This window comes from Anoplopoma fimbria, chromosome 1, assembly GCF_027596085.1.
Source record: "Anoplopoma fimbria isolate UVic2021 breed Golden Eagle Sablefish chromosome 1, Afim_UVic_2022, whole genome shotgun sequence".
In the NCBI taxonomy this organism is placed as follows: domain Eukaryota; kingdom Metazoa; phylum Chordata; class Actinopteri; order Perciformes; family Anoplopomatidae; genus Anoplopoma; species Anoplopoma fimbria.
Genome location: NC_072449.1, coordinates 18,109,075 through 18,134,360, shown reverse-complemented (window position 1 = coordinate 18,134,360; position 25,286 = coordinate 18,109,075). Strand labels below are relative to the sequence as shown.

Here is a 25,286-nt window from a genome sequence, read left to right as displayed (position 1 = left end):
TTCTCTATTCTGATATACAGTAGCTTGTCAAGCAGTAGAAAGAGTTACGTGTTTTCAATGCTTAAGTTTTAGTCAATTCTGATTTCAGGTGATTTGCATTGTTATGATGTAATTGCTGGATATTAAAAGCAACAAATTATCAGCCCTAGTCACACCTGGCACTAAAGACGCATCTGGTCTTTGCAAACAGAAATGATGTATGTGTTTATCTGCATTTAGAGTGGGAAGGTGAGATCCGATCACAAGTGGTCACTCTAGACGCATGTGGAGACGCAATCTAATGACAGGTGTGGACCTAAAGTACTTAGAACTGTTCCTTTGTGATCCTATCACCCAAGACAAATGGGTAAAGATATAAACAAGGCCATATTTTCAAGTGGAGCTGGTGGATCTGAGATGATGATGATGATGATGATGATGATGATGATGATGATGATGATGATGATGATGGTGGTGGTGAGACCTCTCATCCAATTTATGATTCCAAGGTTAACTGTAGTCAAGGAGTAATATCAATATTAATAACTCAACTTGCAAGTAATTATCAATAATAATAACTCAACTTGCAAGCAAGTAAAATGGCATCCCAGCATCCGATGCAACTCAAACGGGGTGTGTGCCCTCCTTGCATAAGCTAACAACAATCCCTTCCCAATAAAAATACACATTCACTTTGATACACACATAGAGCCACCAACCCACTCCCTCCCTCCATGCACACAAACACACACACACACACAAAGCCCAAGTCACACAGGTATACAATTTAAAAAATCAACAGTAATGTTTGAAAAATAATAATACTCATCTCATCTGAGCAGAAAGCCAACAAAGTCCACACACACAACACACACACACACACACACACACACACACACACACACACACACACACACACACACACACACACACACACACACACACACACACACACACACACACACACACACACACTTTTTTTTCACTGACTTCCTGCAACTACATGTGGTTTTTACACCACTAGCGAACCATTAAACTGCCTTGGGTCTTAACACAGTATATCCCTTATTAAATTAAGCTCCTAAATACCACTCATGCTCAGTGCTCACAGAATTTGGCACTCTTTGTTATTTCTCATTTCTGAAAGAAATCACATGGAGCTTTTTTGAAGGACAATTTGGTGCCAGCTTTCTGCCATTGTTAGGGAATCATACCGTCTACATATTGAAATCCTAACTGAAGACATATTTTCCTTGTTAATACCTGAAACCCGCTTTAGGTGCCTATGGTAAGAGCCACTTTCTGCCTTTGTCCCCAATTCTTGTGGTCATTCCCTCAGTTTTCCTGCACACTATCCTTGTTTTGCTGAGTGTTGTCATTTCCACTCACATACACATTGGTAAGGATTTAACAGTGCCCATAAAGCCGGCTGATAAAAGCATACACAGAGGCGGATTTGCAGGCACACAGGCTCAGCAGCACCATGTGCATGTGCACCTGAATCTGCAGCCACAGACACAAGATCTGTCCCCATTTCTTGAAGTATGTGTGTTCTTGTTCTCTCTCTCTCTGTTTTCAACTCATTTGTATCTGAATTGCTTCATAAAAAAATGTAAATGACCTGGCCCTTTTTTTTTAATGACCTAGTATTTTTCAGAGTATTGTCGGAGCCTCTGTGGCTCTTTTTCAAACAGAACTACCAAACCCTGTGAGAGAATTATATCTCAGCTCCGGTTTGCTGGGTTCCGGAGAGCAAGTTTTTAAGGATAAGAAAACAGTTGAGGAAAGCGAGGAGGGTTGTGTGAAGACATCTTGAACACCCTGAGGTTTTAAAAGGGGAAACTCCACTGTTGTGTCTGAAGTTGAATGGAAACAACACCCACCGGTGCACCTGGCGCTCTGCGTCTCTATGTGTGTGCGTACATGTACTTGCTTGTGCATATTGCAAGAGAGTGTGCTTCTTCCTCCGAAGTTATCAGTCCACAACCAGACTCCTCATGGCCTGGGAATAAGAGCTGCTTTAAAAGTCTGCATTTCTTTAAAGCTTCAAACTCAGCTTTATTGCTGTTTTGCTATGGTGTGCAAAAGAAGGTAGATGGGATTTCCTTGTGATTTTGCCTTCATGGAACACAGCACTTTCATACCCCTATATAGACGTTTCATACCTTTATATAGTTATTTTTATATGGTTTTGTTCTCAACTCCACAGAAGGCTTATGTGGAAATGGTTCCTAGTGATTTCTCTTTGGTGGAAGTTTTCGGATGTGTATGAACTGCAAGAAATATATCAGCTTTTAAAAGCATTTGTGTTTCCATGTCTTCAACCTAGAACATATCTGGTTAATAGGCATTTGTTTTTACAGAATTTCAATGCTTGCAAACTGTCAGCTGATGTCCTTCACATACAGTGCAGCAGGAAATAAATTTGGACACATTTTGAATGTTTACTTTAACAACTGTGAGATGGTCTATCGGGCAACTGTAGCTCAGCAAAAAAGAGACAAATTGAAACCAAGGAAAAGTGACAAATAAAACAACAGAAGGGTCCCTGTGGTATTGATTGCTGTCGGGCTTTTACTGGTGTGAGTGATGTGTGCCAGGTCTTTTTTTTTTTTGGTCTCTACTTAACCAGGTCAACACAGAGGGATCGAGGGGAGACAATATACAAAGGCATTAGTTTCTAGCCTTAGTCCAAAAGATTGAGCTTCCTTATGATTCCTTGTTCTAAATATAAAATCCTTTCACACATATATCAACAAGAAAGTGAATTATGGATTTTTCCTAATTAAGTCTTCTAGTAGGACATAAACATACAATCTTCCAGGCACCCTACTGGTTCTCTGTTTAGTTAGTGTGAAAAGCTGTTAAGTGACTGTAGCAGGTTTGTGTTTTTCTTTATTTCTTCCTTGTCCCTCTGTCCGGCTCGCGTAACTTACACCACATCTATAAAAAGCCAACCGCTGCAAAATTGTTGCAGAAATTGGAAGGAGCGAAATCGTCTGACTCGGTTTGGCTTGACTGCAAGTCAGGGCTTGAAAAGCTTCAGCAGTCTGTGAGCTATGAAATTAGCATTTATATTGTGCCCCATGTATGCTGAAACATTTAAGGCCAGTGAGGTGTGTGGCTGTTTTAAGGAGCCAATGAACAGACAAACAGACTTTTATGGATTGGTACATCCGGTCACTAACTGGCTGAAGGATTTCTACTAAAAATGTTCATCTTCACAAAACAAATACATTTTTAAGGAACCATAATGCTAACTGTATTTCATTTATATACATATGGTTTGTTACTAGACATATCTGGCATTCAGAAAATTAACTAAATGTGCATGTACAGCATTCAGTCATTCATTTCAGAAAGGAGAATAACCACTTTTTCAGTAAGATGTCTTTTCTTAGCAACTACAGGATAATACAACTATTTTATGGATTGTTTATGTGCTCTAAATAATATTAGGGGACGACAATGGTAATGGTATTTTCTTTATATATTGAAGTGAAGTGAATAGCAACTTGAAGCACAAGTCCATCTGTGTTTACTGCAATAACATTTAACCAAAACCTAAGTCTCTTTCTTACCTTAACCAAAGCACTGTTGTTACCTAAACTAAACCACACACAAGAGTCAGAACATGAACTCGTGACATTGGAGTTCATGTTCCGACTCTTGTGTGTGGTTTAGTTTAGTAAAGTAGTAGTTTAGTCTTGCACTTTGTTCACTCATCATCCCACCTGACTACCTCCCTATGACTGGTGTGGGGTCCAAAGATGTAGCTCTTCCTTCATTCAAACAATGGTGCTTGTGAACATGATACGGGCACCAATTACATTTACAAGCAAAACGTAATAAGGGAAAACAAAGAATTATTATATGAATGTTATTTCTAGGAGGCAAGTTTGGGAATTGGTGAGTATGTACAGCGATTTAAATGCAATGAAGTCAGAGTAAACTACAGTTCCCCTGTTCATTGTTATGAGGGAACATGTCACAGGTTATTGTTGCTATACAGTGTGTCTGTTTAATCGAACTATGAGCCTGGTTAGATAAATTGCATCCATATGCAGATTCTAGGTGCAGAGATACGTAGACATAGTCGATCAGTAGTCACTTTATTCTCAGTCTTATCACAGCAGAACAGGAGGCTGTGGTTTCTACTGTCCAGTGATGCAGCGACAAAGACGGAAAGCCACACAACCCTGTGTCAAAGTGATCCAAACTCCCCACCCCCGGCCCTCTGTACGCAGCCACAGGTGGAAAGAAAAGTGGTTGCTATGACAACAGGGCAAGTCACAGTAACAGTTGTGGCACCTGATGTGCACAAATGAATGGCTTTCGCACATGGCTTTCGCACATGACTGTGGTGAATTACACACATCCCGCTGTACGTATTTATGTCAATACAAGCAGTCTGCAATCTCTTGAACAAGCTCATGGTTAAACAAAGATTTCTGAGATAGTATATTTCTTGTATAAGCACATAAACTTGTTGTTAAAACACTCTATCAGCAACATAAGAAAACAGAACTTGAGTTTCCTTTTGCTTTGTTTATTTTTAAAACTGTGTCAGCATAAGAAAACGCTTAGACTTGTTAATCACTGTTATCTGATGTCATGTTGCCAAAGTAAGTTAGTTCCGGTTGGATTCAGGGGCTGAGTGCAGAGATAGAGCAACATCAAAGTGGTACATAACCCCGTCTTTTTTATGATGTAGTGGAGCCAAAGCACACCAGTTTGACAGTTGCATTATTTGAAAAACAGCGCAATGAGGCAGGCTCCAAAATATATCACTGCTGGGCTCTTTAAATCTCCCTACAACATCAACTAAATGACAAAACAAGACATAAATAAACAGACACGGGGCAGAGAGTTGGTTCTCTAAAAGACAGGTTGTAAATAGGTGTGTGTTTTGGTGTGTGTGAGTATGTGTGTGGTGAGAGGAAAACTGCTTTTGTTTCTTATCCACTTTTTGCTGGATATAACAGTTTGGCACGCAGCTGACTGTCCCTGATTTTATTGTCTGGCTCTGCTTCAAATCCACAAATCTCATTTTTTCATTGAAGTCAGTAAACCTGGTGTGAACAATGACCTCCAAAGGACATATGGGATGCTTTCACCATTCTTCCTGACAGTGAAATATTTAGTTAGGTTCTATAAAGCAATCGTTAAACATTAAAGAGGTACTCAAGCTATTTAGTAGTACACTTACAAACATTTGTGGAGTTCTTTTTCCTGTCTAAATCAAAGCAACAAAATATAAGATATTCTGACATTAAGCCTCATCAGTCAAGCCTTAAGATATATTTCCCATAATGCAACTCAGTGGCACATTTCTTATTTATTTTAATAAGCTGAACCCTCAGACAAGTAAACTGAATGGTCCAATCCAGTATGATTTGTATTTGCTGTGACTCTACAATATGTCAACATCTCATCTATTTGCTCCGTATTGCTTTGTCACACTATTATTTATAGACAGTGAATTCTGGATGAACCATGTGTGTTTTTCAGGAGAATCCGTATGTGATGCTGCGACCGAACCACCAAGAGCTGGAGGGAAATGACCGCTACGAAGGCTTCTGTGTGGACATGCTGAAGGAGCTCGCAGATATTCTCAAGTTCAAGTATCGCATCCGGCTGGTGGGGGACGGACTGTATGGGGTTCCTGGAGCCAATGGAACGTGGACCGGCATGGTTGGAGAGCTCATATCTAGGGTTTGTAAAAAAGAAAAAAGAAAAAAAAAGCCCTACAACCATAAATCATGATTTTTATCACATCATATCCACATGCAAGCACACCAGTGTCCAAAGTACTTGCTTAAGGCATTCTCATACACAAACACAAAGATGTATAATTCAGCTCTCATATAGTTCACAGCTTGCAGCTTTCCTTCATGTCATACATTCATTTGTCATTCAGCAGTTTTTTCATCTTAAGCATTGTATTTTCCAAAACAGCTTGTTGGTGGCTTGTTCCCTGTCAGCTCCTTTCCTTAAGCCTTCTGAAATGACCTTAACAGACTTTTCTCCTGAATCGGTCTATTTCGTAGCTGTTAAATCTCTGAGTGAGTTGTTATACTCCTCAAGCTACACTGAAGTTGGCTCTTAACAGATAAGATAAGGTTATATAGTTCACACTACATTACTCTTAGCCCAGATTCTCTACTCACTGACAGTTTGGAGCTCCCCAACAAAGGCAGGAGTTAACGCGGACCACAAAACACCCTGGCATGGGCCAGTCGGACATAAAAAAATAAAAAAAAACAGTTGTGTTGGCCCAAAAGGACCGTCGGCCCTCCGGGAAAATGGTGGGTATGCCAGATGGCCTGTCCACCTCTGATCAGAGACAAGTAATTGTTGGCTTGGCATTCACATATTGGCATTTAAGGACAAAGTGTGAACTGTTTAAAGACACGGGTCAAAGCATCCGAGCCTATCCATTATCTGGGGGGCTGAAGCTGATCCACGCTGACATGGGCGAGGGCAGGCTACTCCCTGGACAGGTCGCCAGATTATCGCAGGGCTGACATATATAGACAGACAAACATTCATGCTCACATTCACACCTACCGGCAATTTGGAGTCAACCTCTTTGGACTGTGGCACGGGGAGAACATGCAAACTCCACAAAAAAGAGCTGTCCAACCCAGGATCGAACTCAAACACATCTTATTGTGAGGCGACAGTACTAGCCACGACACCACCGTGCAGCCACATTTACAGCCAATGAGAGTGCAACACACTGGTTGAAAAAGCGGATGTGTTTTTCTGTAAAAATGGGAACTTTATGTTCCCATTATTTGTATGTGTAGTATTTGTGACAAAGACCGAAGTTGTTGCACTTAGAGGAATAAATAGTAAAGACAGTGGAAACAGGCTATTTTATGAACAAATCTGCCAACAAGAAGATCAACAATCATGACTCCAAGTTAAGTTCCGGGCGATTGCTTGAATAAAAAGTCCTGTCTCACGCATGGCATTACATAATTTCCCGCGTCACTTCTTTCGTGTGTTTCCGTGGCAAACAGTCGCTTCTGGTATCCCTCCTGGTGAAAGATCTTGTATTGTGCGACCCTGTGTCACGGGTTAGTCATGTTGTGTGAAAACCACAACTTTAAGACTCACGATTACAAGACAGCAAGTTGTGTGGTGTTAACAGTACAGCGATCTGACAACTTTGAAAGTCGTGAAGTGTCAACTTGGCTTAAGGGAGCTGAGAGGAGAGGAGAGAAGAGGAGGAGGGAGGGAGAGAAGTGAAACAGGCATAAGGAATAGTGAGGTGGAAGGCTGGGGTGAGGAAAAGGAAAACAGGAATGATGTAGAAAGGAATTGAGCCACTCCTAAGAGGTGATCTGTCTTAATACCTAATGGAGGGCAAAAGCCATTAAGTATGTAAAGCAAGGAGCGGCTGGTCTTGTTATTGTCACAGCCTGCCAACCGCCCTCGTGTCCTGTAAGTTGCCTGTGGAAGGCTAACATTCACAAGTGCCGTGGTTAAAGTCAATGCAGGGGGGCGGACAAAAAGTCGAAACACACTTGAGAGAGATTTGTCACAGGATGGGGGACATCTGGAGGGATGTTCCACAGTGGACAGAAAGGATTGGGCTTGTTTGGTTAAAGGCTTAGAAATGGATGGGGAAGATGACAGAGTAAAAAAGATTGTGGAAAAAAAACAAAAGAACAGCCATGGTTGTAAGTTTAATGGATAAGCTGAAAGGATATGAAATATATACCCAGTAGCAGCAAAGGAGGACAGCCTTAGGTTATTCCAGACAACAGATACCTGTGTCCCTGCCAGTACCATTTAGACTGAACAATATTTCACTGTGGGAAGGTGATTAGTTTGACGGGTGTCAGGCAGCCTGAGCTAACAATGAGACCAGACATGCCAGGAGGATTCCTGACTGTACTTAGACCAAAATCTAAGTACAGTATGTGCTAGTTCCTTAATCCACTGTGCTGCAGTTAGAGAACAGAGGCATCTCCAAAGACTAAACTCTTAAAGTCAAATGCTACATCCTAGAGGGTAATGTTTAATTCATCCCTCACATTTCCAAGTTTTATTTAGTCTTTTTCTTTAACCGGGTTACCCTGAAATGATTGAATGCGGGTATAATGCAATATTGAACAGCCAACATTACAGTGTGGTTTTTTTTTATGTTTCAGTAACTCTAGAAGGCATAACAGCAGGCAGGCGAAGGAATCCAGTAATCAATATAAATATTCTATCCTCCCATAAATATTTCAGAGGCTGTTACGACCGTTTGTTCATTTTTCAAAGGATCGGTGCGTTTCTTTGTTGGAATTGCCTGGATGGTCGCTCCCTGCGAGTGGCTTCCTCCCGGCACTGGGAGCAGGCGATCAGGCTTTCAAACGGCGGAGGGAGAAAAAAGACGAGGCAGAGGCTGGGGACAGCTGATGATGGAAGGTCAAAGCCTGTGGGCTGAGGCGAGGGCAGCAGGAGACAGTAGGCTTCAGTGATGAGAGTAGGCTGGTGGAAATTTTGAAGTGTAACACACTAATTGGACCACAGACAGAGCGCGATCGGGGCTTTTTAGGTGAAGCCCTGAATGTCTTCTTGTAGCATTTGAAACCTGTTCTAAAGGTTAAATAATTATGGGAAAAAAACAATATTTCATGCATGCCATGTGCCCCTCTCCCTGTCTCTCATTCCTGGAGATACAAACAGTGTTTTGTGGATTTTGAGTGGCGTCTGCAGTGCTGCAGCAGAACTCCCCTCTCCTCACTCTCATCCTCCCATTCCTCTCTGTCTCCCTGATCCTCTTAGTTCTCCTGCAGCAGACAAAGAGCAATGCGTTGCTGCTTTCACTCTTTGCTCCTCAGGGAGATGAAAAATCCCTTGCAGTTGCACTTTGCTGGCCTGTATTATTAGTAGGGAGCTGTCCAGTATTCAGCATACATTGACCATTTCTATGTATGGTGTGTGTGTGTGTGTGTGTGTCTGTGTGTTTCTAAGTGTGTGTTTCACCAGCCGCTGCTTTGTCAAGTGATTTGTCTTGACAGTGTTCCCTTGACCGGCCACAATGGTTACCCTCAGCTCTCTTGTGCCCTCCACACACACACACACACACACACACACACACACACACACACACACACACACACACACACACACACACACACACACACACACACACACACACACACACACACACACACATAAATAGTGCCAATGCTGGATTATCCTCACCACTGATATGTGGCTATTGGCGGACAAAGAGGCTATGGGATACAAAAGAGCAATATTAGGGAATTAGCATCTAGGAGCCCACTTCTAATGCCATTCTTTCAAGCTGTTAAATTATTGGTTATGTCATAAACTCATGTTACGTCCCCACGGCTATGTTAGAACGCCTTTGACTGTGTGTTCACATGATTTGATTGCACTCGCACCCTGTGTTTCAGAAAGCTGACCTGGCATTGGCAGGCCTCACCATCACAGCAGAGCGTGAAAAGGTCATCGACTTCTCCAAGCCCTTCATGACCCTCGGCATCAGCATCATGTACCGCGTCCACCTGGTGAGTTACCAGCCCAGACGCACACACACACTGTTACCGATCGCACTGGCTCTCAAACAGGCTTGCGAAAGTACCACAGCAGGCTGTCAGCTTTGTCTAATGGCTGGAAAAGAAGCACTCACTCTTTTGGATTGCAGAGTCTTCTATCCTTCCACAAACTCACCTCCTTTACACCTTATCACCTCGTTTACATCCTAGCTATTCCATTTCCCCTGCATCTGTGTGTTTTCAAGGCCATACCCACCTCTTCCTTCTGTCTTCCTCTCCTCCAAACCCTTAGTCCGGCTTTCTTTCTTCTTCTTTATCTCCCCAACATCCTTTCCCTTCTGTCCCTGCAGTCTCAACTTTTAATAGCATCTGGCTCTTTTCACTTCTCCTGTTTGCTCATTTCCTCCTTCTGTTGCTGTGGCCCCCCATCCTCGCAGCACCAGATGGCGTGTTTTACCGTGTGAAGTTGCTGATGAATATACCAGTTTCCCCAATTGTTCTCTGCTTGCCCTCTGCATTGGTTTGGCCATCATATTCACACAAGCAACGCCCTCCATGCTCTGCAGAGAGCAAGCCCAGGCAAGAAACATTGAAACAACAGCAGTGCAGGTGGAAATGAGCCAATGTTTGCAGAGTAACCGGACCATTAATCATCAGTCCTCCCCCAAAACACAAGGTGACACAGCGGAGCCCATGACACTGGCCACGGTCTGCACTTAGGTGATCTGGCACGCGCATAGTTTCCCAGAGGGCTATTTACTCATATTCTCTATGGCTCTTGTCTCCGCTTCTTGTAAATCTCCCTCCTTCTCACCTTCCCGTAGTCTACACACAGCACTAATAGGTGTAGCAGTGAGGGACTCAATCGAGCGCCAACAGTTGGGTTAGAATCAATCGAAGCTCGCAGCAGGTCCAGTGTTAAATGGGCTTCTGGGTAGCGTATCACCTCTGAAGTTGGCGGCAGGCAGGCGGGTCGCAGCGTGAGGAGGTGATTTCTAACTGATGTCCCTTCGGCTGAAAAGCAACACGGTTGGATTAGCACAGACTTGACCCAGTTCACGCTAAATAAGTGAGTAGGCTAAGAGGTCAAAGAGAAGGAAATGAGTAAAGCAGTCATTGTATAGATAAAGCACTGGTGTATGGAGTTTCTGTAAAGAGATAAAAGTAGACAAGAAGGGAAATGTAGACAGGTGTCCCCTACCTTTTTTCTGTTTCTCCCTGTCCCGAAATCCTCTCGTCATGCTCCTTTTACTCCCCGATTGCCCCTTGGCTTTTTCTCAGATATCACTCAGAGCAGTCCCTCAGCATGGCTCTAAAATTCAATATTTGAATTTCTGTGACTGCACTTGTTTAGTTCTTATCCACTGACTATTGATCTGCGGCACAGCGGTTTCTACAAGGGGGTTTGCTGCTTATTACAAACTTTAAATGAAAACTTCAGTCTAATCAATAAGAATGGTGAATGCAATAAAATAAAGGTGCCGGTTGAGTATTAATTACCGTCAGACTATCTGCCATTTAATCATTACATTTACATTACATTACAGTCATTTAGCAGACGCTTTTATCCAAAGCGACTTACAGGAAGTGTATTCAACATAGGTATTCAAGAGAACTACTAGTCACCAGAAGTCATAAGTGCATCTCCTTTCTTAAACAAGCATCTTAAAGCATAAGCCAGAGCAAAAGTATAGTGCAGAGGCAAATTACTACAAGAACAATAATTGCAACAGACTAATACGAATATAACAAGTGCTACAAACTACTACGAATAGGATAAGTGCAGTAAACGAATACGAATTCAATAAGTGCAGCGAACTGATACGAATACAGTAAGTGCAACAACTAATACGAATGCAATAAATGCTACGAGGAAGGCTCAGGGTAGTACTTCTTGAAGAGGTGAGTTTTCAGTCTGCGCCTAAAGATGGGCAGCGACTCTGCTGTCCTGACGTCAGTGGGGAGTTCATTCCACCACTGAGGGGCCAGGACAGAAAAAAGCTGTGACCGGGTGGATCGGCCGCAGGGACCTCTGAGCGACGGGGCAACCAATCGCCCCGAGGCCGCAGAGCGAAGTGGTCGGGCGGGGGTGTAGGGCTTGACCAAGGACTGGAGATAAGAAGGAGCTGTTCCTTTCACTGCCCTGTAGGCTAGCACCAGAGTCTTAAACTGGATACGAGCTCTTACAGGGAGCCAGTGTAGAGAACGGAGAAGGGAAGTTGTGTGAGAGAACTTGGGGCGATTGAACACCAGACGTGCTGCAGCTTTCTGGATGCGAGCTCTTACAGCTCGCATCCAGTTTCTTAATCACCATCTCTCCTCTTTGTTGTATGTTTGCATTGTGCTTCTCTCTTTCTCTCTCTCTCTCCCCCTCTCCCCGGCACACTTGTTTTATGCCTCGGCACAGGCAATAGCCTTGGCCGGAAGTATTTTGTTTTCGTATTGTCTGTATGGTATCTGTCCCATTTTGTAAACACGATATCTTAGGAACCCCTGGAGGGAATTTCTTCAAAATTGGCACAAACATTCACTTGGACTTAATGATTGGAATTTAGTCGACAAAAGTAAAGGTCACTGTGACCACATAAAACATGTTTGTAGCCATAACTGTGTAGTGACATTTTGGACAGACTTGGATATAGACTGAAACTTGACTGGTTAGCAGAGGCACACAACTGTGAGGCGATACTTCTAGCTCTCTTTCATTGAATATCTTTTGTACTGTCATTAATCTATATTTATGAAGACTGTGACGCATATTCTCATTTTGCGCCAATCAATATGGATTATATTTTTTTCAGTATCAAACATATATCAAAAGGCATAATCCTGTTTTGTCTAAATCATTCACATGCACGACAAAGCTATATCAAATTGTTTCCCGAACATCACTGCCTTTAAGCACCATTCAGACGAAAATTAATTTCCTGTGTGATACAGCAGAAGCCTGGACTGTCAACTGTCATATTTTACTTTTCGAAGTAGCATTTAGAACAGCAGCAAATCACAACACTTAATTACCTGTCACATTAGACACAATAATAGGGGATCTGATACCCTAAGGAGATCAATGTACCTTGTATACTCACTTTGTTATAGGATGTCTGGGGCACCACATTCAAATAAAAAAAGAACAAATCTCAGACAGCTTGCAGCTTGTCTGCAGAAGACAATCTCTACCTGTCTGGGTTCTCCAGCCGTCTTGCCTGAGTATTTTATTGCTGGTTGTAGGTTTGCAGTTATGTACTGTGATCATGTAATACTTTGGCATGTGGTTTGAGGCCATATAAATAAATTAGATTTGCTTTTACATTCAAATCAAAAAGCTAACCTTCACCTCAGCAGCCAATACGATATTTGAATTGGGCACAGAGGTATGAACCAAGACATAACCTACAACTGCTGTTAACCTCACAAAAACCATCCCTCCCATTACATTCATTATCTGTAGAACAAAAGCCACATGCTGTAACCAAGGACCCCAACACTCTTAGGTTCTTTATATCTGTGCCAGTTCCATCAAGTAAACACGTCCTTCATTTTGGGGCCTCTGCGGTAAAGTAAGCTCATTGTGCATACGAGACAAAGAGGGGGCAGCACTTAGACATAGCGGCTAATTAGGGGCGAGTTAAAGCTGTGTCAGTTTCAGCAGCTGCCCTGGGGGTAGACTGAGCATACGGAGCTTTATTGACTCTTTGGCCACACGCGACCTCAGACAAAATTACACAGTCACAAACACATGTAGCCTTGCGCAAAACACACAGACATAAAGCCAGACAAGAGCCCAGGAGACAGCAGGACGTTGTTATGAATATGAACCTGTGACCCGCCAAATCAACTGCTCTCTCTGCAGATTGCACCTGCGGCAATCTCAACAACAGTAACAGCTGATTGCTTTGAGTGTGACACAATTAGAAAGGCACACAGTATCAAAGAGCCCAGAAAAAAAAAGAAAAAAAAGAAGGTGAGAAAGCACAGGGGGGGAGAGACGAAGAAAGACAAAAAGAGAATTTGCAAGAAATGGGCAGAAAGATGCCAAATGGGTGGAGAGAAGACGGAGAAGTGGGAGCAAGAGTTGAAATGACAATGGGAAGTCTCCTTCAGTGAGTCAGTATTCAGGCAGCCTCAGGGGGCAACAGTGTGGTATGAATACCAACAGGCAGGATGACTAGCTGAAATCCTTGACTGGATAACCTCACCAGCTCCTTCAGCCACCCTCCTGGCATACAATCCCAAGAGAGAGAGAGAGAGAGAGAGAGAGATGGGGGGTCTGAGGCATAACAAGGGCAGTGCAAGGTAAACATGAATGAGCCTTTTATCTGCATGTTAAGAGGAAAGAGAGATATACACATATATCTAACAGTACAATTCCTCGCTATTCTGTTTGTTGAAATGTACTCATAAAAACAAGTCGTAAAGTACGCTTTGCCCTCAGCACCACGTCTACATTATCTTCCATCCTTTGATTTGCCTTACGCCCTCTTATCATCTTAACGTGACCATAAACCTTTATAAAATGATTCCCCTGCTTCTAATAAAAATGACTCAAACACGGCAGCAAATGTTTATCTGTGAAGAGCCGGGGCAACCTTTGGCGATAATTTAAACTCATATACACACATTTGGTGCTTGTTCTACTCCCTTTATTACTTGTTGTTTACGTTTGATATATTGACTTTTAATTATTGACGTCAATAATTAAAAGTCTGTGTTTGTTTGGTCATTATGAAATAGTTTCGGAGTATCTACCAGATTAGCCGTCGTTGCCATGTTTTTAATCAGCCAGAAGTCAGCTACCTGCTGCCTCTGTGTTCAGCATTGGTGCTCTCTACGCACTCGGTTGCCCAAGCACGTTCTGTATCTGCCCTGCTGCTGCTGACTGACAGCACAGACAGCTGCTGACAAGCTCTGAAACACAAGCACACACAAACACGTCATTTTCTGACAGTCTGCCTTGCACACAGACTCACCTTCCAAAATGAAGAGAGCGCAGACCACCTATATCTGCTCACTGTTCAAACAATAATCCTAGGTCGTTTGAATGGACTGGGAGCTATTTGTGGTTCCGTAAACTGCTCTCTCAAGTCAATTAATCACTGATAACCTATTAATTACTACACTCAATATTTAAGTACATTAGTTATTAATAACTGTGCTAACATCAGAGCCCTCAGTTGGAGAGGTGAAGCAGTGGTAAGCATCTGTGAAGGATGGAGGCACTTTTGACGTCTTAGAGGCTGTCCTGGCCAACCTCAGGAGGTTTGTCAGCTGATTAGGCTCACCTGGGCCCTAGAGCTCTGAATGCTGGAACCCTGTGCCGACCCCAACATCCCTCCTTGACTCCTCTATACTCTATCCTTGTTCCTCGATCGCTTGATCCTGAATCAATGGAGACCCGCCACTTTGAAGGATGTCCCTATTCCTTAAATGCGCTCATAGGAGACAAGGATAGAGGTAGGCTTCCAGAGGAGAGGGAAGCGAAGATACACAAGTGCAGCCCCTGAAAGTGTTAATGCTATACGTGTGTAAATGCTCCACCCACGGGTGGAATACAGGACTTTTGTACGGGAAAAAGGTGTTTTTTTTCCCTATCGAAACTAAAAGTAAATTTAGAAAACTTGTCACCCGAGTTGTTAGTCATGTGAGTCGTTAGTCACGTAAGTGGTTAATCACGTGAGTCTTTAGTCACGTGAGTTGTTTATCACTTGCTAGTCATGCGAGCCGAAGTAAAGTTAATGTCAGCTAAACTCAACTAAGTTGTTTTGTTGCCTAAACCTAACTTTCTGGGAAGACGGAAGCTAATTTTGGAAGGACACTATGTATGTAAAATGCATATATTGACACGCCTACCCGACTTGTTGGAAAGTAACGCTAGAGGGGTATCTAGTGCATCGATCTCCAATGCAACACATTCTCACTCCCAACTCGTGTGACTACCGACGCCAGGTCAATGCCCCGGAAAGACGGCAGGGTTTAATTATTGTCTTTGTGGTCTGATAAACAGTAAATCCATCAAATTCAGTGCCCCATGCCATATCACTATTTTCAAAGCTACTGTAGCTAGCTGTCATCAGCTCTGGCTGTCATATCTCTTAGGCTTTTATCATACGGAAGTATAGGTGTGATTTAATTAAGCCCCCAGGAAGAGCACAGGGCTTCGAAGCATCTATAATATAGTGCCAAAATGGTGGAATTACTATTTCTGGGTGCATCACATGATGCCATGGGGCCCAAAAAGACTTTTTCTAGTTGACTTACATTGGGAAAGGGATGTTTGTAACTCAGCAGATATTTTTTGTTGAGGTAAATCAACTTCCCAGTACGAACACTTATTTTCTGTCCTCTGTTCATGTGAATGAGCTGGAGAATGAGGTTGGACTGAGTTAGGAAGTGGGATGAAGAAAACCCTAGTGCGCATGCTCTATGAACTCCATAATGCAGAAGATCCAGGTCATTTTATCTGAATTCTATACCCTGAAGTCATGCCCCATTGAGCAACTTTCATAGGAATGAACAGGTTGCTGACTTGGACGCTGTATCCAGTTTTCTTTATACATCCACTACACTCCATTAAATATTAAGGACTCCGTTTACAAGACCTAAAATGTTTCTAAAATGAAAAAAGAAAAATGCTTCCATGGAAAATATCCTGACACATTTTTGGTACATCCACACATAATTTTAATACATTTTGTGCAGTCCCCAATTTATTATTTGTCTGAGGGCTCATTAGTGTATCTCTTGCAGCCTCACCATGGATAATTTCCCTTCCAACTCCTAAAAACTTTCTCTCTGAATGATTAAAGCACACATATTATACCACAAGAGTCAAGATTTCTCAGGAGCACACTACTTTTAGTTTCCTGTTGTCCATTTTTTCCTCCTTTCTCACCTCCTACCTTTCTCTCTGTTTATATTTTGATCTGCTCTTCTATACCTTCACATTTCTACTAACCGCGTCTCTGCGGCTCTTTTCATTTTAATAATAGCACCTTGTGGGGAACTTAAGATGTCGACACGCGGGGCAAGCATTTAACTAAAACGCCAGCTCAGCATGCACCAAACTGGACCAGCAAACAGTAGGACTCATGTCAGCACATACGGCTGTTACCCAGATAATGCCAGCGCCAACAATGGGCAGCTTGGCTGTAATACTCATTTTACAACAGTACTCTACTTTTAAGATGGCCATTGCGTGTTTCACCACTGTTCTATTTTGAGATAGCTATCATCATCATCATCATAAGCATTCAACTCTATAGATAGACGGACAGACATTAAGACCGACAGGCTGATTTGAATCATTAAAAAAGATTACACTGATTCTCCCTCTCCTCTCCTGCTTTCTGCACTGCTCCTATTTTACTCAGTCAGGCTAATATGCGAGTGATTACAGACGCATTAATGAAATTTATTCCCTGCGTAAGTCTAAATGGGGGTTTATCATAACAAATGCCCGCCAAAATAAGTTCACCCTCTTGCTCCAAATTTAATTTTGGAGGGGTTTAGAAATGTATTACTGCAGTATTTTGGCATCACAATGTCCCCTAGCAGCACCTAAGGACCTAAAAGAGTATTTTTGCATAAAAAGCGATTTAGTCTTATTCAGGTGCTACCCAGTGCTGATCCTCGACAGAAATGAATTTAATGAACTTTTACTACTTATGTTTGATCAGCTCTTCTATTTAACTATGTTGCTGGCCCGGACAACCTCCTCCATTTCAAAGTCCTTAACAGATGGTGGACGTGCATCTGTGAGTAAATAGCTAATATTCCCTTGCTGATGTTTGGTCAGCCAGCCTATAGGCTGAAATTACACATGAAATGTGAGCATGCAATAAACGCACACAATCATCAGTAATTGGTTTCATTTAGAGGACAATAGCTGTTGCTGCTGGAAATGAAGCATTAGGAATTAGCCCCTATATTCCCATTGGCCTGCTGGCTGCCAACACTATCTTCGTCGCTTTATCTCCTCTTCCACTGGTTACCAATTCAAATCCATACATAACAGCCCATAGCTGCTTCAGCACAGCTGTGTCCAAGCCAAAGCTATGAATCACTTTCCTTTTTTTTCTCCAAGCTGGGACTCTATACGCTCCCAGTCATACATGAAGTCAACTATGGGTCACAGAGATAAATTTTGGTTTAATGAAGCTATAATGGTTTACTTGATAATTTGACCTTTCTCTCTTTACTGCATGCAACCTTGTGAAGAGAGCAAATGATGATTGTTTTGACCTCTTATGGTTCTTTAATGATTTGACCTGATACTGTAGCAGGTGTAATTTCCCATAAAAGCATACTTTATACCAATTAACAGGAAACGTGAAATTGTCTAAAACAAAATGAAAAAAGTCCTAACATATTCAGTTGTTTTTTCTTTCAGTGCCAGAATCCAGGAAATGATAGCTCTTATCTGTGATGTTGTATCAATATGCAGCCCTGTGCCACTCTGTTGACAGTTCATGGGAGACTGACTTTGTGCTTTCATACAATGTTGATCTGAATGTTTACACGCAAATGAGATTCATATAATTATATTGTTATCAGTTTAGGACAGGGAAATCTAGGCTTATCATATCAATATGCCTTTATTTACTGTCCCAGTCACTCTTTTCATCTTTTCCAAATTACACAAGCAGCAATAAATGTTGTTTAAAACAGACCAAATTCAGCCTGGGGCTAAATAATCAACACTGAAATTCAGCAACATTTTTTATTTTTGTATTAATCTTAGCACTTTGTGGCGGTGATGGGAGATTTAGATGTTTTTGCATGCTCATTAGTTAATCTTAACCTTTGCAATGAAGCATTTAACCTCGTGTTCAGGACAAGCCTGTATTGGGTTGGCTCGTGTGGATCAAGGTGGTCACGGTCTGTGCAGGCTTTAATGATTTTAACCCATGTACTGAGTGTGTGTGTGTGTGTGTGTCTGTGTGTTTCAGGGACGTAGGCCAGGGTACTTCTCCTTCCTGGATCCCTTCTCCCCTGGTGTCTGGCTCTTCATGCTCCTGGCCTATTTGGCTGTCAGCTGCGTCCTCTTTCTGGTGGCCAGGTAAAGAGCTCACCAGTAAAAGACGCTTTGTACAGATGAGAGAGAGAGAGAGAGAATACAACAAGACAAACAAAGGGGGTAGAGTACAGAGAATTGAACCACAAAAAAGTTTGTTTGGGGGTTATACAGAGGAGGAAACAGGTGTTTGTTCTCTTGCCTTTCTTCAGTCTCTATCTATCTTTTCTATCTTCCACGTCCCAATAAAAAGAGATGTTCTCCTCCCAGTGGTGGGTCTCCAGCGTCATACTGGCCCCTACTGGTCAGGGGGGGAACTGGCACAGCTGCTGCTGCTGCAAATTATTATTGCTTATACGATAGAAACATTATTAAATTATACTGTTATGAAGAAAAAAACTAAATGCTAATTTATATCTTCTTAAATGTATCTTCTTTACATTTATCAGTCCACAGATGGGTAGATGTATTACCTGTGCGAAGAGAGTTCAGTGGGTGGTTTACTGTAATTAAATTGAGTAATGTGATTTGATCATGACAATATAGTTTATATATATATATATATACTTTAAGTTTGCTAAGAAAATGATTTCCTCTACAATCATACTGGGCATTAAGTTGTCTGTGGCTGTAATCGTAATTGCCACAAAGAGATCTCTTTCTAATGCAATTCCAAATCAGAAGTCCCTTTTCTTTGCAAAAAACACATTCCCTAGACAAATTAAGTTTGTATCTACTAAAGTCTTTGTAGTTGAACAGGAAGAATGGTACAGAGACCAATGTTCTTTAAATGAACATATGATCATGTGTGTTGTATTAAAGCTATAGTAGGCTTAAAAAATCCTGCTTAATCTTTATGTGTAATTGTTTTGTTAATTTCATCAGATCAGAAGAAAATGATGCCTTAGTTTTAAGAAAGAAACTGGTGCACACAACATAGTTGTCACATAACTTAAAGCTAGGGTGGGCCAGCCGTTGAGTTGTCACATAACTTAAGCTTTTAGAGCACCATTTGAACACACCAATTACATTGGTATGTTGGTTTTACCTTCACCCCCGCTGCTTAAGTAGGCAGCACATAGGGAATGAAAAGCAGGTTGCTCTCTCTCCAGAGAGCCAAGGTGACTTTGTGCTCAGTTAGAGTTGTTTTGCTCTGTGTCTGTCTGTGTGTCCCTTTCTTTCTCTATTCCTCCCTCTCCCTATTTCTTGAGCTTTGCTCTTGTCTGAATACTTACTGCAACTTTGATTCACACTCTTGTGGGCTGTATTCTTCCTATGACTCTCTCTCTTGTCTAACCCGATTGTCTCGTTCTCCCCAGATTGACACCTTATGAGTGGTACAACCCCCACCCGTGTCTTAAGGGTCGCTGTAACCTGCTGATTAACCAGTACTCACTCGGCAACAGCTTCTGGTTCCCTGTTGGAGGCTTCATGCAGCAGGGATCCACCATTGCTCCAAGAGCTCTGTCAACACGTTGTGTCAGCGGAGTGTGGTCAGTATTTGCAGACAGAGACAAACAAATAGTAGCGCATCTTCATGTTTTCAGCTTTCAAATCCACGGCATACAACCATCAATTTCTGTTGTGTATTATTTTTTTTGGCATATTGAGCCATCATGGAATGCATTTTATCTCCAATGTGATCTTGAAGCTTCATTACAAATTTCCTGACAGGGTTAGAAATGAAATAGCGATTTGTGCATATACAGCGGGTAAAATAAGTATTGAACACGTCACCATTTTCCTCAGTAAATATATTTCTAAAGGTGCTATTGACATGAAATTTTCACCAGATGTCGGTAACAACCCAAGTAATCCATACATACAAAGAAAACCAAACAAATAAATTCAGAAATGAAGTTATGTGTAATAAAACAGAATGACACAGGGAAAAAGTATTGAACACATGAAGAAAGGGAGGTGCAAAAAGGCATGGAAAGCCAAGACACCAGCTGAAATCTATCAGTAATTAGAAAGCAATCCTGCCCCTTGTCAGTACAAATTAATATCAGCTGGTTCAGTCCCAACTGATGGCCTATAAAAAGGTGTCTCATTACCAAGGTGTCACACAAGAAACATCTCATGATGGGTAAAAGCAAAGAGCTCTCTCAAGACCTTCGCAACCTTATTGTTGCAAAACATACTGGTGGCATTGGTTACAGAAGGATTTCTAAACTTCTGAATGTTCCAGTGAGCACTGTTGGGGCCATAATCCGGAAGTGGAAAGAACATAATTTCACCATAAACTGGCCATTACCAGGTGCTCCTCGCAAGATTTCTGACAGAGGAGTGAAAATAATTATCAGAAGAGTTGTCCAAGAGCCAAGGACCACTTGTGGAGAGCTTCAGAAATACCTGTAATTAGCAGGTACAATTGTTTCGAAGGAAACAATAAGTAATGCACTCAACCGCCCTGGCCTGTATGCACGCTCACCACGCAAGACTCCATTGCTGAAGAAAAAGCATGTTGAAGCTCGTTTAAAGTTTGCTGCACAACATTTAGACAAGCCTGTGAAATACTGGGAGAATATAGTCTGGTCAGATGAGACCAACATTTTACTCTTTGGATGCCATAATACACACCATGTTTGGAGGTCAAATGGCACTGCACATCACCCCAAAAACACCATACCAACAGTGAAGTTTGGAGGTGGGAACATCATGGTGTGGGGCTGTTTTTCAGCATACAGCACTGGCAAACTTCATATAATTGAAGGAAGGATGAATTGAAAAATGTACCGAGACATTCTTGATAAAAATCTGCTGCCATCTACCAGGATGATGAAGATGAAATGAGGGTGGACATTTCAGCAAGACAATGATCCCAAACACACAGCCAAGGAAACAATTGGTTTCAGAGAAAGAAAATAAAGCTGCTGGCCCAGCCAATCACCTGACTTGAATCCAATAGAAAATCTATGGAAAGAACTAAAGATCAGAGTTCATAGAAGAGGCCCACGGAACCTTCAAGATTTGAAGACTGTTTGTGTGGAAGAATGGGCCAAAATCAGCAATGCATGCGACTAGTTTCTCCATACAGGAGGCGTCTTGAAGCTGTCATTACCAACAAAGGCTTTTGTACGAACTATTAAATACATTTAAGTAAGTGTGTTCAATACTTTTTCCCTGTGTCATTCTATTTTATTACACATAACTTCATTTCTGAATTTATTTGTTTTGTTTTCTTTGTATGTATGAATTACTTGGGTTGTTACCGACATCTGGTGAAAATGTCATGTCAATAGAACCTTTAGAAATATATTTACTGAGAGAAATGGTGACGTGTTCAATACTTATTTTACCCGCTGTACATGGTACTATTTGTCTGTGTATGTCAGCCATTGCAACTAAGCCATCACTTCCTTTCATGTAAACCGAGCTTTGTCACATTCTTCCATACATACCCAGCCGTTCATGCATCCATCCCGTCATCCATTGAACATCCTGCAAGGTCTTCATATCTCAGGTGCGCAGACATTTTATTCCTCCCACATTTTCTCCCAGACAATCCATCTTCACCCACCAGCCTGCTCATTTGCATACTTTTATAGGTGAATACATGTTTTTGTCCTCTGCCTTTCTTCCACAGGTGGGCCTTCACATTAATCATCATATCATCCTACACTGCTAACCTGGCTGCCTTCCTAACAGTCCAGAGGATGGAGGTGCCGATAGAGTCAGTAGACGACCTGGCAGATCAGACGGCGATAGAGTACGGCACCATGCACGGAGGATCCACAATGACTTTCTTCCAGGTCTGAGGTTAAACATGTCATTGCATATTATTGCTTGTTTATTCACAGCCACACATATGGGCACAGACTTAAGAGCCTGCAGTGATTAGTGGGCCATCAATTCAATTCAATTCAATTCAATTCAGTTTATTTTGTATAGCCCAGAATCACAAATTACAAATTTGCCTCAGAGGGCTTTACAATCTGTGCACATGCGACATCCTCTGTCCTTCCCTCACATCGGCACAGGAAAAACTCCCCTAAAAAAACCCTTTAACAGGGAGAAAAAAGGAAGAAACCTATGGGAGAACGACAGAGGAGGGATCCTTCTCCCAGGATGGACAGAATGCAATAGATGTCATGTGTACAGAATGAGCAGCATAACAGTTCTTAGATACAACACATTCAATGTATATGACATAAATGATTCATATAATAAGACTACTTATAATAACAGCAGCAATTATTACAGTAGAATTATAGCCATGAAAATAGGGATAGTAATGTGACTAATAATAATAATAATCGAAGTAGCAGTGGGTGTCAGTCGGCTCACAGCAGGAGGCACGACTACGGTCCAGGTACCACAACGATTCATGGAAACCTGCAGAACGAGAAAGCAAAAGGGCTTCAGGGTGGAAGTAAAGCTAAAATCAGTGAGGTTATCCTCCTCATCACCCTCCTGTCTTCCTCCGCCAACCAACGGTTTTATCTCTTTCCTGTCTGAACCTTGCCACAACTGTTCAATATTCTTATCTTCAGTGAGACATATCGTATCCTCTTTCATCTTCTCAAGATTTGACCTCAGGGCAAAAAAAAATCTGCCCTGGCATTTTGGCCCAGATCAGCCCACCACAATCGATCACACACCACCCATCTTTAATCGTCCCTGAATATGTATCCCATACCAACCGTTCCAATCCCTAAAAACACTAAAGCTGTGTCATAAGTCACAGGAAATCCAGGAAGATCAGACAGTGGAAACATAATAAATACCTTCAAAAAGTGGAGTTGCAAAATTGTATACCCACAAGGATATGGAGTAGCTGGCCAGTGGGAAAAAGTCGCCACCTACGAAGGTCCAAAATCTACTTGCTAATATTTGTCAAACACTGAGCATGATTCTCCGCTCTCCACTCGGCAGGACATAACCTCTTAGCTCAGTGCGCCCACACACATTCATATAGAGTACGTGGGATCAGGACTGATACAGACAGAAAGGCACGTTCCTCTATCATCATCAACAGGTCAGTGTCAATTTAGAAAAAGTGGGCCGATCGGACAGAAAAAAACCAGACAGTTGTGTTGGCCCAAAAGGCACGGTGGCATAAACGGTAAAGAGCCTGGTCTGCTAGATGGCCAGTTCAGCCTTGCCTCAGAGAGAGGTAGAAAAATAATGAGAGACAGGGTAAGTAACAGAGAAAGACTGTATAACAGCGAGAAGGACAGTGAAGGATGATGTGGAGGGAAGAGATAGATTAGCATTGTCTATCTCTGTGCTTCTCGTCGACTGGACCTTGAATAGCTCAAAGAACACAGGCCATGAGAAAGTACAAGTGGAGATGTTAAGCGAAGACTGTGTTCTAAATTTTGAAGCTATTCAAAAGATCTGCTAAAGAAAACACATCAACAAACCTTTCAGAGAATTTGAATAAATCCATCAGTCAAGAAAATGAAAAAGAATGACAGATGAAAACCAATCTGTACCTCTGCAAAACTGAGAAATGATGTATCTGCTACTGATAAACTGAATGTGTCTGTTTCTCTTGATTGTGTCCCGCCGCTCTGCAGAACTCTCGCTACCAGACCTACCAGCGTATGTGGAACTTCATGCACTCAAAACAGCCCAGTGTGTTTGTTAAGAGCACGGAGGAGGGCATCGCCCGTGTCCTCAACTCCAACTATGCTTACTTGCTCGAGAGCACCATGAACGAGTACTACCGGCAGAGGAACTGCAACCTGACTCAGATTGGAGGGCTGCTGGACACCAAGGGCTACGGCATCGGCATGCCGCTAGGTGAGTGAGAATAAGTTTGGGGGAAAGAAAAATTGAAAGTAAGGGAATAGAAAATGGAGAACTTAACTCACACAGGGAGGATACCGAATGGAGATAAGTGGCTAAGACAGAAGACTTGGAGAAGAATGGGGAAAAGAAGTTCAGTAAAACATCAAGGCAGCAGAGGACAGCTGATGTTTTGCTTGTTATGCTGAAGCTAAGAAAGGGTAGTGAAGAGCAGCAGCATTAGTTGGAGGATACACCATAAATATTATATTGTGGAGTTAATTTGGAAAGCCAAAGCAAAGCTGAGCCATTAGCTGTGAATTTGAAATATTGTTCCTGTTGAATATGGAACTGTTGCTGTACGCTTGCTGCTCTGAGAGTATAAACACAGAGTTTACTTACACTTTGATCTTAGCTTGAGTCAATCTCCAGATGTAGGGTGGGGGACACACACCTTAAAGTAAACAAGATTCATTTCAATTCCTTTGCTCTTCAGAGGGTAGATAAACCCACTCTTTAGTGGCTGACGTTCCTTACAGCATACTGTGATGTGACCTGTAGAACACTGTGAAAAGTAAACCCTTTAATCTTTTATTTGAAATCCAATTTCTTTTGTGTGGAAACGAAGTCTTCTAATAGAGTGACAAAATTCCACATTCGCCGCGGCAAATCAGAAGAAAAAGTAATAAGATGTGAAATTTATTTAACAAAGTGAGTACATTTGGACTGCAATCAAGTTAAGACTTTTTTATCTGATATCTGTTCAGTTTTAAGTTGTAATACCTTGTTAGGAGTTTTTTTGCAGTGTGCAAGTTTGAGCTTTTCCCCTCTCTTCCCTTCAGGGTCAGTGTACCGTGATGAGTTTGACCTGGCTATCCTCAAAATGCAGGAAGACAATCGTTTGGAGATCTTCAAGAGGAAGTGGTGGGAAGGTGGAAAGTGTCCAAAGGAAGAGGACCACCGTGCCAAAGGTTTGTCGCGGGTTAATCCTCATCTGCTTGTTCTTTAGCTCCACTTCAGCTTGTCAGACT

The 25,286-nt window shown here is 42.0% G+C and overlaps 1 protein-coding gene and 1 long non-coding RNA gene across 2 annotated transcripts in view; one reads left to right on the top strand and one right to left on the bottom strand.

Moving 5' to 3' along the window:
• The window catches only part of grik4 (glutamate receptor, ionotropic, kainate 4), a 153,227-nt gene that overhangs the window by 125,864 nt on the left and 2,077 nt on the right, over positions 1 to 25,286 (top strand). The window contains exons 11-17 of the mRNA XM_054620398.1: positions 5,491 to 5,694; positions 9,405 to 9,518; positions 18,455 to 18,564; positions 19,839 to 20,012; positions 22,109 to 22,274; positions 24,045 to 24,270; positions 25,098 to 25,226. Of these exons, the coding sequence (XP_054476373.1) occupies positions 5,491 to 5,694; positions 9,405 to 9,518; positions 18,455 to 18,564; positions 19,839 to 20,012; positions 22,109 to 22,274; positions 24,045 to 24,270; positions 25,098 to 25,226 (1,123 nt within the window). The remainder of the gene's footprint in view (positions 1 to 5,490; positions 5,695 to 9,404; positions 9,519 to 18,454; positions 18,565 to 19,838; positions 20,013 to 22,108; positions 22,275 to 24,044; positions 24,271 to 25,097; positions 25,227 to 25,286) is intronic.
• LOC129108606 (uncharacterized) lies at positions 22,700 to 25,109 on the bottom strand. Its single transcript, XR_008531926.1, has 3 exons — positions 25,039 to 25,109; positions 24,658 to 24,709; positions 22,700 to 22,857 (listed from the first exon to the last, which is right to left on the bottom strand). It is a non-coding gene; the product is annotated as an uncharacterized LOC129108606 (long non-coding RNA).